The sequence below is a fragment of the Rhineura floridana genome, chromosome 2 (genome assembly GCF_030035675.1).
Source record: "Rhineura floridana isolate rRhiFlo1 chromosome 2, rRhiFlo1.hap2, whole genome shotgun sequence".
NCBI lineage: Eukaryota > Metazoa > Chordata > Lepidosauria > Squamata > Rhineuridae > Rhineura > Rhineura floridana.
This window is the reverse complement of record NC_084481.1, coordinates 37302662-37317797: the sequence shown is the minus strand read 5'-3', so window position 1 is coordinate 37317797 and position 15136 is coordinate 37302662. Positions and strand designations below refer to the sequence as shown.

At 43.6% G+C, this 15136-nt stretch overlaps 1 protein-coding gene across 4 annotated transcripts in view; it reads left to right on the top strand.

The window, feature by feature from the left end:
* Positions 1-552: 552 nt before the first annotated feature.
* The window catches only part of UBE2E3 (ubiquitin conjugating enzyme E2 E3), a 148445-nt gene continuing 133861 nt past the window's right edge, over positions 553-15136 (top strand). Inside the window, exons 1-3 of one of the 4 annotated variants that reach the window (XM_061608294.1) lie at positions 553-1050; positions 2622-2824; positions 5328-5378. In XM_061608294.1, coding sequence (XP_061464278.1) covers positions 2631-2824; positions 5328-5378 — 245 coding nt within the window. In that variant the 5' untranslated portion in view covers positions 553-1050; positions 2622-2630. Of the gene's footprint in view, positions 1051-1192; positions 1637-1789; positions 1859-1930; positions 1955-2621; positions 2825-5327; positions 5379-15136 lie in introns of those variants that run through there. The other 3 variants (XM_061608293.1, XM_061608295.1, XM_061608296.1) reach the window with 3 other exon arrangements.

Genomic DNA, 15136 nt, shown 5'->3' with positions numbered 1-15136 from the left:
GCTGTTGGCCAACTCTGGCAGGATTTTGCACGTGGGTGGAGTATATTTTTGAAAGCTCACCTTGTATAGTTTCCTGGGCCTATGCCTCATCTATCTTCAATGAATCTCTTTTCCCATGATCAGACAGCTAGCAACCACTCTTAGGGACAGCAGTTGGGTATGCCAAGATGGACACAGATTGTAACAGAGCTAATTCCTCCCAAGTCGGTTTCATCTCAACTGTAAGAGAGCTGTCAGCTCTAACCAGCAGCTTCACGATTTCACTGCTCACGGCCACCATAAAAGGCTGCATCTCTCTCCCCCCCCCCAAAAAAAAAACCCTGCCGCGGCTGGCAAACATGGGAAGGTAATGTTTGCGTTAAGATGACTAGGGGCGATGAGATGGAGAAGCCACTGCTTAAACAAGAAGCATGGTGCAAACTTGGGGTCTATCAGCACAAACTCTTTGTCCTTGGCCAGCACCGAGGAAAGCATGCACCCTGTAAGGGTAGAGAGAGCGCGTGCGCGCGCCCCTGGCCCGCAGGGGGGCGTGCTCTGCCAGGCGAGGAAAGGGAGCGAGCGCCGTTCCCCTTCGTTGCCGCCCCCTCCCGCTCTTTCCTCCGTTTGGAACTTTGCTGACTGCAACATTCTGAAGCCGAACGTAGCGACACAAAGGGGGCGGAGGCGGTAGAACGTTCGATTCTTGCCTCATTCCGTCCGGCCTCTTTTCTGCGGGCGGAGAGGGGGGGGGAGCTCGCGATCCCCAATCCACATTACCCGCTGTCCCGCTGCGGGTGCTCGCTTGGGGGGGGAGAGAGAGAAAGGAGGCCTCGGCAGCACCACCCTCCGGCCATCGAGCCTCACTGCACCTCCCCCTTTCTCACTCACTCTCCCCCCACCCAACCCCCCCTCTCCGACTCTCAATGTTCCACACTGCCCGGCCACAGAGCCTCCTCTGCTGCTTTATTTCCCCCCGGCTGCTTCCATCCCCTCCAAGGACATTTTATCCCCTTCCCTCCCCCCTTCCATCCCTCCCCTCTGATCTAACGTCGGGACAGGACGCCTGCGAAGGTAAAGGAGAAGCGGGTTAGGTGGCTGCAGCAGGAGCCTGGGCGAGCATGGTGGGGGGAGGAGGAGATAGGAGGAGGGAAAAGAGCGGGGGGGGGAAGAGACTGGTAGAGGGAGCTTTGTTCTTGTTTTCAGCGCTTGCTGCCTAGCGCTGGCCAGGAGAGCCAGAGGAGCCGGGATTGAGTTCACGCCTCACTTGGCGCACACACACCACGCTGATCGGGGTGGAAAGGTTCCTGCCATAACAGACCCTCCATACCCTCCTGGCTGGGAGCTCGGCTCTCCCTACAAAGCCGAGGGGGGGGCGCGCGGGGGGGGCCGACGGCGACGACAACGACTCTGTGTGTGTGTGTGTGCGTGAGAGAGAGAGGGGAGCAGAGCTGCAAATTTCTGCCCGACTGCCATTTCTTACGAGGATCCTGTAATCTCTCTTTTTAAAGAAAAATTATATGTGTATATATTACAAATATTTAAACCCTCCGATTTGAACCTTCTTGGATGCATTTTCGAGTGGGGGCAGGAAAAAAATATGTCGGTCTGTTTTGTAGAAACTGATCAAGACTCGGTGGCGTTGAAAGCTTTGCAGAAGGTGCAGTTTGAATTATGCTTCTCTTCTCTCTCTCTCTCTCTCTCTCTCTCTCTCCCCTCCCCTTTCAAGGCTGCTCGGTGGTGACCAAATGCAATTCTTGCTGCTGGCCGTGTAAATAGAACCCGAGCTTGCTGCTTTCTAGACGGGGAGGAAAGCATTCGAGTCTGAAATAGCAACAAATCCTCTCCAGCCCTTTAAATACGAGGAAACAAGAGGGAGTGGGTGGGTTCTCCCCCCATTTGTGTACTAGCTTAAATATTGCTATATATTGGGGGGGGGAGGAGGGGATGTGGCTTCCTTGACCCCTTCTGCTCCCGTGTAAATATTTAGAGGGTATTAGTGACTTAAAAAAACATATTTTTGGCAAGCCTCTGCTATTTACAACGTGTCATAAGTTATTAATGCTCATTGCCCGAGTACTCTGCTAAATCTGCCTCATGCCTTCGAACAAAGTAGACAATTGACGTACTGTCTGAAGAATTAGGGAGTGTGAGTGTGTGGGGAGGATGCAGAGGGTTTGGAGGAAAAATACTTTAAAAAACCCTCACTTTAAAAAAATAATAATTCATAAACATTAGAACTGTTTCTCTGGAACCTCAGCTGAGATGTTATTTTGGCGAACTGCCTTTTCCTCATTTCCCATCCAAATAAGTATCTTGACCAGTTTTAGGGGTGCTGAATAATTCTACTTGGGGATGACAGGGAATTGCATAAACAGCACTTTGCTGAGTGAAATTGACTCTTTTTTTTAAAAAAAAATGTTTTTATACAGGAAAGAAACATAACATCAAAAATAAATAAGAGTATACAGTGATAAAGAGGAATCAAATGTAGTTCTTGGGTGAATTTCAATAGAGTGTAGTTTTTCTCTCTTTAACTGTCTTGATTGCAAAGTTAATAACGAAATCTTATTTATTTTCGTTGAAATTGAGCTGGGTTTTTTTTTGTCCCACTTTTGTTTTTATTTTTGCTCCTTCCCCAAAAGTTTTCCAAGATGTCCAGTGACAGACAAAGATCAGATGACGAAAGTCCAAGTACCAGCAGTGGGAGTTCAGATGCAGATCAGAGGGACCCACCGGCGCCTGAACCTGAGGAGCAAGAAGAAAGAAAGCCTTCTGCAACCCAGCAGAAGAAAAATACCAAACTCTCCAGCAAAACTACTGCTAAGCTATCCACTAGTGCTAAAAGGTAATAGTCCCAAAACAACAGATTGGAATTTTTGAGGGAGAAAGTTTTTTGTTGGGGAAGGCACTTAAAATTAAGTAGCAAACTTTAAGATGTGTCAGTCCCTGTTTGTTCACATGTGGCTCCTGACATCCCCAGAGTGTACCACTGTTCCCTTGGATCCTAACTTGGGATGACAAGATCCATAATAACCACATGGAAATAGCCTTAGGAGTGGAATCCATGAATTAAGAGGTTTCCTTCTAACACCTCTTAAGAGAATTGTGCCAGGGCCGGGTCAAACAACCCAAGCAGCCATGCTGAACATGTAGATTGAATGGATCTAGGCAGAGTTCAGCTCTGCAAGGCTGACTTTGTGATTATTATGCACTGCCAAAAAACGGGTGTGTTTAATGTGGGTTGAGTTGTGAACTGGAAGAACGGTCACATGACTACTTTGCCATGTGTGTTGGACTCTGCCTTGATTCACTTTGCCCAATTGCAAAGGAGCCCCAGTTTCACAGGGTTGAAGTGGGACCATCACAAGAGGTTCATGCATCCGCATATGTTCATACCTGGATCTGGATGCTTTAGCTCATTTTTGGTGGTGGTGGGGTGGTGAGGAAGAGGAAATGGGAGGATTCATTCTTTGGTTTTTGTTGGATGCTAAATAAGAAGAACACTTCACAAGAAAGATGATTTGTGGTTGCCCCTTTTTTAGCATCTCTTGTGCATGCATGGAAGGTTTTTTTGTGTATGGGGTGGTTGAAAGCAGGTATACTACCTTAAGTGTCTCTTGCCTCAGTGGTACTACAGGTTAATGACCTTTTATCTTAAAGTTTCAAATATTTGACAGAAGTCTTTTAGAGTTTACCTCTATGCAATCTGTATCTTAATATACATTTTCTGGATTTTTGAATATCCACGTGCACTGATTAATTTTATTTAACAGGCATCTGAATTGGGCAAACTTAAAAAGGCCTTGTTGATCTGGGCCTGTTTGGAGATAACCCAGTAATCCTTTCCTTGAAGCTCACTTTTAGCTAGGAATCTACATTACATTCTCCAGTAGCATATCTGACAAATGGCACCAAAGATATTTAAGGGTACATTCGTCTTCATTAAAGTCTGTGGGAGTTTTAACATTTATTTTAGAGTGGGCCTATATGTTTGGAGGATGGTGGAAATGTACTGATGCCATGTTCCACACATTCATTAGCAGTACTGAAATTTTGCATTGCAAGTGGGCAGTCTTGCAAAAATGACTTGCAGGCCATGATAGCTTTTACCATCTGCTGCGTTAAAATTGAAAATAGTAAATTGAACAAAGGCTGGAAAAAAAGTATTTATAGGCAAAGTTTTAATGTGGAGAAAAAATGATACGGAGTGGATCTTTTGTGTTTGTGTAACTTTTCACAGATTTAATCTAACTTTTGCTAGCTGTTTACCAAGTATTTCTATAGTAATTTTGCTGCTGATATATAAGTCCAGTGAGCATTTCTCCTAACATCATGTTTGAGCTTGTCATATCTTAGCCTCATGTGTTCTTTAGCCTGATAGTTTGTGTAAATTCTTGTGTGGTGCAAATCAAGAGCAATTACATCTAAATTATTTGCCATTGCCATGGATCTATTGCTGGCAAAACATAAATTATCTGACATTTGTTAAATTAGCACACACACTCACACACTTGAAAAGAGAGAATATATTGTTCTTGGAACAAAATGACAAAGCTTCTTTCTTTTGATGACTTTTATTAACTGTAGCAAAACTGATGGAACATTTTCTTTTGGGATCTGAGCATCTATATAACGGCTGTCCAGAGACACTGTCCAGGCTAAAACTATCACTGATAAATCAGTATTTGTTTTATTCTGCAAGATGTCTAGCAAAGAAAATGTTTCATAGTTTGGGGGAGAGGAAGCACCAGTAAGTAAGTAAATAAGTAAGTAAGTAAATAAATAAATAAATGTAAAGTTATGTCTAGGTTTAGCTCGAGTGTCCTGACTGCATATTTTACCAAAGTGATCACAATTCTAAAAGTCACTATGGCATCAGGTAAAAACCTTGCCCCCAAATCACGTGCCCTTGTTTATTATGTAGCAGTCTTTGCTACAACTCCTGGCAATGTTGATAGAAAAGTCATTCTCAAATATGCTTTTGTTTTCCTCCTCCTCTCCCTTCCTGGTCTCATTTGCATATAAGATTAAAAGGGAAAAAACTCATAAAGCATGGCTGGAAATCCCTTAGACTCACTTTCTTGAGGGCTCTGGGGATTTCTTCCAGGCTGAGGTGTAAATGCTCTGTCTGTTTACTGTGGCAGCTAAGAAAAAAAAAAGCTGCAAAGTTTTCTCTGTTCTGGGATTTGGGTTATGCCTCTGAGAACAAAGAGGAAGCAGCCATGTTAGCATTACTGAAGGCAAAACCAATCTTGCATTTAACTGCATGGTGGTAGAGGGCAGTGTAATTCCCTGATTTATTCCGCAGACTCACAAACGCTTTGTGTCTCTTCTCATTCTGCCAACAGAATTCAGAAGGAGCTGGCCGAAATAACCCTAGATCCACCTCCAAACTGCAGGTATGGGGAAACCGACCAAACCTTTGAAATGTGGGGATGGCGATAGGGAGGGTTGGGGGGGGGGAATGCTCCGCAGCGTAACAGATGTGCTGCTCTGCAATGTTTGTAAGTGGATTTAAGATAAAGCAGGAATTGTATAAGGCAAATGGAACAAGTGTAGTGAGATGCTGGATAGAATGTACCATGAAGCTTTCATTGTCAGCTACACATTGTAGGTGTCACACTTGCTGGAAATAGTAGCCCTTGTTGAAAGGGTTTTCCGGTGCATCTTTGCATAAGCTAAATAGTTAGTATAGATGTGACTTCTTACTAGCTTTGGAACTGCTGAAGCTTATGAAATGGTGTATTAGAATTGGAAAGGAAAGCACGTCCCTCACCCACTCCTGTTTTTGTGATGGTGTTGTGCTTTATGAAAGAAAGTTAAAGTGTGGCATTGGGAAGTTTGTCTTCTGGGTAGATGAGCGTCCTGCAATAAGAAGGTATTGTAAAAAAACAACTTGGTGGCTCTGAGAGCGATGAAAGTTTTTAGCAAAGGAGAATTGCGAGTTGGCATGAATGAACGCTCACCACCTTTAATGTGAGACCACTGCAGAAGCTCAATGAAGAGTTAATGTCAGCTCAGTCTTTTCCACTTGTTGGAAATTTGTTAGCTGTTGTGTATGTGTGTGTGTAGTAAGGAAAACTATGATGAGTTGCCAGAATATTTGATGTTGGGATTGGAAAATAAAGTTATCCCGTGCTGTGCATGATACCACTATTGACTTTTGCTCTGAATCAATTTGTTGCATGGTCCCATCTCTCACACCCACTATTTGTGAGGCATTGCAGTTTACAACAACCAGTATATTGGAAGCATTCCTCATCTGTGAGAATATTGCACTATTCTGGGGAAGTTTGCTATTTAATTGGATTCTGGGGAAATAGCTGTCAGAGCCTGGGTGGCTTTTTTTGTTGTTGTGGTTGTGTGTTTTTTTCTTTTCAAAATAGTTCTGCACAAATGTAATCTTTATCACTCTTTATACCAGTTCTAAAATAAATAAATCTTGAAGCTAGGAACTAGTGATAAAAGAATTGACTTCCGTTGTGCAGGTCAAACGCTGTTCTGAGGTTTGCGCTGGATTTTTTTCTGCAACAGGTTCAAATAGCTTGTTCTTCATTGTTCTGTGTTTGTGTGTGTGGGTGTGGGTGTTTGCTGTGGTTGTGTGGTCACTCCATATTTCTGATCTGGCATCGTATAAGGGAAACAGCAAAGTGAAGGAGGTGGAACATTCTGAAGGGGAAAACCCACATATGTTTGAGGCTGTTGGCAAAGAGAGTGAGGTATGAGCTTAGAGGTCCCTGATTCTAACTTCGCCTCTGCGATTCTGCTCCTGTTTCTTCACCCTTAGGAACATAGGAAGCCTTACACCAAATCAGATCGTTGGTCCACCTAGCTCTGTACTGACTAGCAGGGGATATTCCCAGCCCTGCCTTGAGATGCTGGGGATTGAACCTGGGACCTTCTGCATCCAAGGCAGGTGCTCTGCCATTGAGCTACAATCCTTCTCCCTGCGTCTCTTCACTGCAGAACATAACATTCTTGCAATCCTGCAGTGTTTTTGTAAAACTCTGAGATCAGAGTTGGCAGGGCTTCAACCTGATTTTGCCTGTTAAATCCATAGTTGAGTTGGAAGGTAAGGCAGCGGCAGCTTCCCCTGATCGCCTCCTCTCTTCCTTCTCCAAACTTCCCAGTTCTTTTGGTCCGCCCTCCTTGTTGTGCTGCGTGGCTGTAATCTTGCTTATGTTAGCGGTGGTGGTTGGTTGGGATAAACAGTTAGTTTAAAGGCAGAAGGGCAAAATTTGGGTTGCAGTCTGGAAGCTATAACTGCTATAATGTGTGTGAAGTGTTTTGGGCACTGAGGGTAAGTGCTGCTTAAGTACAATGGACGATATTTTGCACCAGGGAAAGAAGTTTTTGCTCCTCAGAAAGTAGATTTTGATCATGCTTGTCAATGTATGTAGTGCTGACCATCCTTCCTTCCTTCCAAACTTGGTGTGTTTCGGGAACTTTGTGACAGAGTAAGACTGCATGAAATGGTAAACAACACCAATTTTATTTCTTAAAAGTAAAGAGAGTAAAGGAAGGAAAATATAACATTAAAGGAGGAATCAATAGTGGATCTTCTCTTTTGATTAAAAAAAATCCCTTGAAGTATAAGAAGTTTCTAGAGGTGGACACATTTTGGCTGACCTTGGTCAGCAGCCATTATTTGTGGTTGTCCCCTCCCTTGGGTCCACTGGCCATTCAAAGAGGTCTTGGAGGTAGAGGGAAACCATCGGTTGCTTTGTGCTGAGCTTTGCAGTTATGCGGAATATAGGAACATAGGAAGCTGAACTCATGTGGAGTCAGACCACCGGTCCATCTAGCTCAGTACTGCCAACACTAGTTGGCAGCGGCTCTCCAGGGTTTCAGGCGGGAGTCCTAGGACCTTCTGCGTGCAAAGCAGATGCTCTGCCACCGAGCGATGGCCCTTCCCTGAGAAGGCGAGAGGCACCAGAGTAAGACGCTGACCCTCCTTTTCCCCAAAGATCTCTGTTCATTCCAGAGGACTCTGAGGGAAAGGCAGAGCCTGTCTCTCTTACCTGTTGTGATGTCTCTTCCACCCCAGCAGGGCTCCTGTTCTGAACTGAGGAGGTTGTAGATACCATGAAAAAAATAGATTTGTGTGCCCCACCTCTTCCATGTTAAGGGGGCCAAGTTAGGATGCCTTCTTGTGAACCTGCCTGCCCCAGAACCAGGAGATGGCACTGGCGAGAGTCCCTTCCTTTTTCTGAGTTCTTGATGATGTATACAGATATGCCCAGGGAGGGGTATGTCGCAGAATTCTGCGATTGGTCAGACAATTACCAGTTGATGGTCTCCAGTGTGGACCTGGTGACTGCATTTTTGGAATTCGGCAGGTCTTCTAACAGTAATAGAGAAATCTGTAGAGATAACCAATATTCATATTTAAAAGATGGAGTGAGTTTTATCTGTGCATCAGCTGACAATCTTTTGTTTTTTCAATGGTTTTGTGGATTTTAGCTGTGCTTTGTCTACACTTTTACTATGTACACTGCCCTGGGAGCTGCTAGTGAAGGGTGGGTAATAATAATAATAATAATAATAATTAATAATGGAAAACTGTCTGATAAAGCAATTTATAAAACTTTTCTGACAAACAGCTCCCAGTCAAAATAATAAGATGTTGATACTGTGTTCCTCGTGAAGACTTGAAGAGAAGATAACAAAGATACTTTAATATTTGGAATTTTCCTCTGTAATTTATGGGAAAGAATGCTTTCTCGGCTCAATATAACTTTGCACACAAGAGTTCTTCCTTTTTTTTTTTTTTTAAAAAAAGAGGCAATTAGATTCATCTCTCACATCAGGGATTTGAAAAAAGTGCCTTGTTCTGTATGTAAGATAAATGAAAGCAATAGCTTTCCAATAAAAAGGTCACGTTATTGTGGGGGTCATTTTGTTAGGACAAGGCACTGTTTCCAGTATGCTAGAGCTTGTTACGGCTTGCTGTAGCACTCTTGAAAGCTTTTAAGGGCCATTTTGTAAACTATATTTTGTCTTCAGAATCTGCCTTCCAAGTATATAAATATATGTACCTTATGAAGGGCACTTGTGTGTAAATAAACAGCAGTTTCTGCTTTCAAATTACTCATGAGCAATGACTGGGAATCCCTTTCTGGGGTGTATTTTGGCAAAAGCTGCAATTTCCACATGCAGGCAGCTTTTAGAAATTATGCTGCACTTTATACCTAGGAACTGGCTCCCCAAATGTAACATTATGAAGATAATAATAAAGATAATCATCCTTGCATGTATATAGAGCGTTTCAAACGTTCAGAGCGCTTTACATACATTATCACATTAAACAGCATCTTCACAACAGCTTCACATTAAGCAACAGCCTCCCAATCCTTAACAACAATAAATGTAATGTAAATGTACTGCCTTCAAGTCGATTCCGACTTATGGCGACCCTCTGAATAGGGTTTTCATGAGGCTGAGAGGCAGTGACTGGCCCAAGGTCACCCACTGAGCTTCATGGCTATGTGGGGATTCGAACCCTGGTCTCCCAGGTCATAATCCAACACCTCAACCACTACGCCACACTGGCTCTCAACAACAATAAAGACACGGCGTTATTTCTTGTATTGCAGATGGGAGGTTAAGAATAGTGGCTTGCCTAAGGTCGCTTGGTGAGTCAGTGTACAAGGTGATATCTGAACTGAGGACATCTTGGCTTGCAGTTCCTACTCCTGGCTGTTACACAGCATTGTGTAACAAGTTTGAGGCTGTTCACAATTTTTTTGCCCGTTCTGCCTCCGCAAATTGGGTGAAAAGCTGCAGTTGACTAGCATTTCCATTTGATTTTAAAATGACACTCTCTCCGCTTCTGGACTTGCATTAATAATCGTCACATGTGATTCATTCCAGACTTAAAAGGCCTGCTTAGCATCACTTTTGAAAATGTTCTGAATTCAGAGCAGCAAGAGGAAACTGTCATACCGTTCCTTGTAGATTGCACTGGCTCATTTACCCAATATGGAGACACGCCACGTGTGTGTGTCTGTGTGCGTGTGTTGCCCGGTGCACCGCAAACGTTTTGGTTTTGAATCGTCTGCATCTTCTTTACTGTGACAGTAAAGAAATGAACTGGGATGGGAAGGTTCTCAGGCGTCAAAAGTGGAGCTTGACAACAATATACTCAACTTACAACTTTACTACTGTTAAGCAAGGAAAATGTGAGGATTTCCCTTTAGGTCTTGGAAAAAGGTGTTCTCTCTTGAATGGAAAATTACGAGTCTCTCAGTTGTTTAAAGCTTCAGCATTTCAGGGTGATAGGGATTCACAACAAGCACAGTTAGTAGCTGCCAAGAGTGATTTTTCGTTGTCCGAGCAAAAAGTAATCACAAATGGTAAGGGGAAGCTGGGTTTCTTCTAGTGCCAGAATGATACTAATATGCAAAGGAAATGACTGGATTACTTCAGGGTTGCTGTGCGTTATTTTGTTTATAAGCATAATTAGGGAGCCACTCTGGTAAATGTAATTGGGGATAATTTACCGTGCAACAAACATTAGTTTTCCTCGTTGACTACCAGCGTTGCAAACATCACTGCTTGCTCCGTAAGACAATTACGTTTATCACCCTTTATCTGATGAATGTGAATATTCAGCGGTTTGCGACAATTTGGCTTACATTTATTTATTTGTTTCTTAGAGCTAAAGCTGTATCCACATATACATCCCACCCCCACCCACTCTTGACAACGTTTCTGTTAGATTGCAGTGTCCTTGTGAATCTTTTGAGCTTTGTTCCCCCAACCCCTATTCTCACTTGACATTCCCATGTAATGATTCCTTATATGTAATAATAATAATAATAAATTTTTATTTTTTGGCCGTCTATCTGGCCGAATGAACGGCCACTCTAGGTGGCGTACACATTAATTAAAATACAACATATAATACAGTTTTAACATATAATATCGTTATAATCCACCAACCTACATCTATACACTGAAAGCTAATACTATCTTGGAGTCCTGTATGCCCGCTGAAACAACCAAGTTTTTAGTCCTTGGCGAAAACTTATCAGGGGGCATGGCGAAGATCATATGGTAGAGAATTCCAGAGGGTGGGGGCCACAACTGAAAATGCCCTCTCTCTGGTCCACACCAGCCTAGCTGTCTTAACTGGTGGGACCGAGAGAAGGTCTTGTGAGGCAGATCTCGTCAGGCGGCACATTTGGTGATGCTGGAGGCGCTCCTTTAGATAAACTGGACCGAAACCGTATAGGGCTTTAAAGGTTAACACCAACACCTTGAATTGGGCTCGGTATACAACTGGTAGCCAGTGCAGGTCTTCTAGCACTGGGGTGATATGATCCCGGCGGCGGCTGTTCTTAATGTAATGATTCCTTCACCTGGTTTGATCTGTTTGTACTTCACACTTGGAGAGAATGGGCCTTTTCACACTATATGTTTTTTTTAAAATGTAATCATATAACATACGAATGAAAGAAACTCATGCTTTATTTTATTTATATTTATTTATTGCATTTATGTCCAAGGACCTCAAGGTTCTTTTCCTCTACCCCCTTTTTTACTTTCACAGCAGCCCTGTGAGGTAGGCTAGATGCAAAGAGAGTACTGACTGATCTAAGGTCACCTAGGGAGCTTCATAGCTGTTGGGGACTTGAACCTGGGTGTCCCCAGTCCTAGTAACTCTTTTTACTTGGGATTGGGGAACCTGTGGCCCTCCAGACATTGTTGGACTCCAACTCCCATCAGCCCTAGCCAGGATGACCAGTGGTCAGGGATAATGAGAACTGTAGTCCAACAACATAAGGAAGGCCACAGGTTCCTCACCCCTGCTCTATCTACTATGCCACACTGATTTGGAAACAGGTGTCACTAAGGTGTTGAACATGTGAATGCTCAAAGTATTCATGCAAGCCTTGCCCCCAATGTCTTTGCATGTGTCTTACCCTCCCTGAACCCTCAACATTTCCTGTGTTGTGCTGGGAACCCCTCCAGGGGGCTTCTGCTTCTGTTTGCTTGTTTGGTTGGTTTATTAGGTCCCCGAATGGACAGAGTGTCCTACTTGTGTTCAGGGGAGAGTATTCCTCCATCTGGGAGCCACCAGTGATAAGGCCTTTCCTCCCTGTAGCACCCTGCCACACCTTAGATGGTGAAGGCACCCAAAGAAGGGCCTTTGCTGAGGATCGTAGAGCACAGGTAGGCTCGTGTGGAGACAAGTGGTCCATCAGGATGCCTGGTCTGAAACCATAAAGGTCAAAAATCTCACTTTGAATTCAGCCCAGGACTGGACTGGGAGTCAGTGCAGTTGACAAAACAGAGGGGTGCCCAACCTCGCAGTTCTGTTTTGGACCAACTTCAGTTTCATGCAGTGCCTTCAGTAAAAGTGTATTACTAGGGCAGGGATCACTGAGGCCGGGCTTGCTCAGTCCAGGTAGGGTTGCGGCTGGCACATTATCCTTAATTGGGAGACGGTGCACAGTAGCAAGGATGGATCAGTGGACACCGTCCCCCCCAACTGCAGATGTGTTCCTGCAGGAGGAGTGCAACCTTGTTTGGCACAGCATAAACATAACTGGGGCAGGCAAGACACACACCAACAGAACCTCTGTTTTGTCTGGATTGATCTTCAGTTTATTGGCCCTCATCTAGTCCATTACCACAGTCAGGCACTAGTGCTGCCTCAGCTGAAGTGAAACAAAAATGAAAGGGCATGAAACTGGGATATCATTAGAATTGGGACCAGATGTTCTGTGTGTATATGGACTCTCTTTGTTTTTCAACTGGCAAACCTACACAATGTTGCCTATTTTCTTTTTTTCCCCTTTTGTGGTGGGGAAGTCTGTACTTTTGTTTTCTATGCCACTCTCACTATTGATGTGCATCTTTTGGGTATATGTGCAAACACAGTTTTCCTTCCTTCTGCCTACTCCCTCCCCCACTTCCTGGTCTTTATTCTTCTGAAGTTCTAGCCCACCGTTCCACGAACAAGGGGTTAGTTATACAGGCATGCTTCTTATAAAATTAACATGGGCTAACTGCAGATTCTTGAAACAACACTGGAATCTTTTTGCCAGTTATCATCATTACATCGACTATATATTTTGGAAAGTTTGTCTGTTTGTTCTTTTTGCGTGTGGACACCTCTTAAGATACCATGTCCAAAATTTGCACGGTGGTTCCTGAGATGAAGGAGCTGGTTTTTGCCTATGTTTGAACAGAATTGGACGTCATTTTGATCCAAGGTGGCAGGCTCAACTTTTCAAGACTGCATGGTTTTTTTTCATTTCTAAGAATTCCTGAGCAACGTGGGGCACGTTCCACAAGTGGAACTATAACTGAAGCTGTTCAAACCTTTCTGTGGTAGGGGTGCAACCAGTGATTAGTTCTTGTGACAAATCTGAATGGCAATTCATTTAGGTGATGAAGCTTTCATTTAGCGGGCAGTGGTTGCATTATCTATGAGATATTTGGGGTATTTATATTCTTCCCTTCAACAAGGTCCTTGCGATGGCTATATGTACAATGGTGCAAGGGGCTTGGGTTTCAAGGAGATGGGTTTAGATGGACAGTTGTTACCCACTGCCTCTGCCAGCCACTTGAATATTTTAATTCAAAATTGTGACAGCATGTAACAGTCTAAGTGCCTACTTCTAGATGTATGGGAAGTGTGTGTGAATGTGTTGGGCAGCAGGTGCAGCCAATATGGGGATGTTGGAAGCAGGACTGGAGGAATGGATCTTACTCGGATTTACACATGCATTATCTAACATTTAGAATAGGCAGATAGGTATGCCTGTGGCCCTCCAACAGAGCTTGGAAAAGTTACTTTTTTGAACTACTACTCCCATCAGCCCCATCCAGTGGCCATGCTGGCTGGGGCTGATGGGAGCTGTAGTTTAAAAAAGTAACTTTTCCAAGCTCTGCCCTCCAAATGTTGTTGAACTACAAACCCTATCATCCCTGACAGTTGGTTTTGCTGGCTGGGCTGATGGAAGTTTATTTATTTATTTAAAACACACAAGGCGGCATACAGACTAAAAACACAGTATTACAAAAAAAAAAAAACCCACTGAAAACATCAGTCACAATGATAAGAGCTGGTTGGCAAAGAATCTCAGATTCGAAAGGCCTGTCTATGTAGCACAGTCTTTAGAAGACTTCTAAAAATAAGCAGGGATGACTCCTGCCAAATCTCTATTGGCAAGGAGTTCCACAGGGTAAGATGAGTCACGTTAAAATCTTGACCCCTGGTAAAGGCCAGCTGAACCATAGGGGCACGTGGGACCACCAACAGTGCCCCATCAGAAGACCTCAGTGATCGAGGCAGAGCGTAGGGAATCAAGTACTTTGGGCTCAAGTTGTTTAGGGCTTTATCAGTTAACACAAGAACCTTGAATCTGTCCCAGTTGCAGATTGGTAACCAGTGTAGCTGTCTCAGCAGCGGAGTAACATGTTGCCAGTATCCTGTTCTTGCAAGCAATCTGGCCATTGAATTCTGGAGGCTTGCCTAGTGCCGACATCACAAGCTTTTTAGTGCTAGGTGAAGACTACCTTATTTGCCCAGGCATTTTATTGTGTTAGCATTTTAGATGATGTTTGTTTCTTTCAGTTTGCTCTTTTAGTTGTTAAGGTTTTTATTTTATTTTTGCCTCATTATCTTTTGTTGTCTTTACTTCAAATTGTATTTTCAAATTTGTTTCAAATTGTATTTTTATGTTGAGCATGCATCATTTTTTATTCATGGTTTTGAACACCGCCTGGAATCTTTCAATGAAGGCTGGTTAACAAATATTTTAAATATAAGCAAACAGATAAATAAACTCCATTTTCCACGTGGGAATCTAAAATTCAAGTATATTATAGCAGAAAATCAGTGTAGCTTGTGCAGAGCAATATCCATTCCAGTCTCAGTCTGTTCCCATCATATAGTCTAAGAGTGGAGTGTATGTGTGTGCTGATGTCTGCTGTGCTTGTTGGAAGGTTGCAGCCTCTGAATTCACAGTTCACACATGACGTGTGTTTAGGGTGTGGCTGTGTTTACCTGGAGTGGATGCTGCTATTAGCTCTGTCCCCCTGATGTTATATATTTTTCCTGAAACGACTGTGTGAGCTTTTGCTCGCATGTACAGGCTGCACCTGATCTGGACACCTTGTATCCTGGCCTACCCCATTAGAA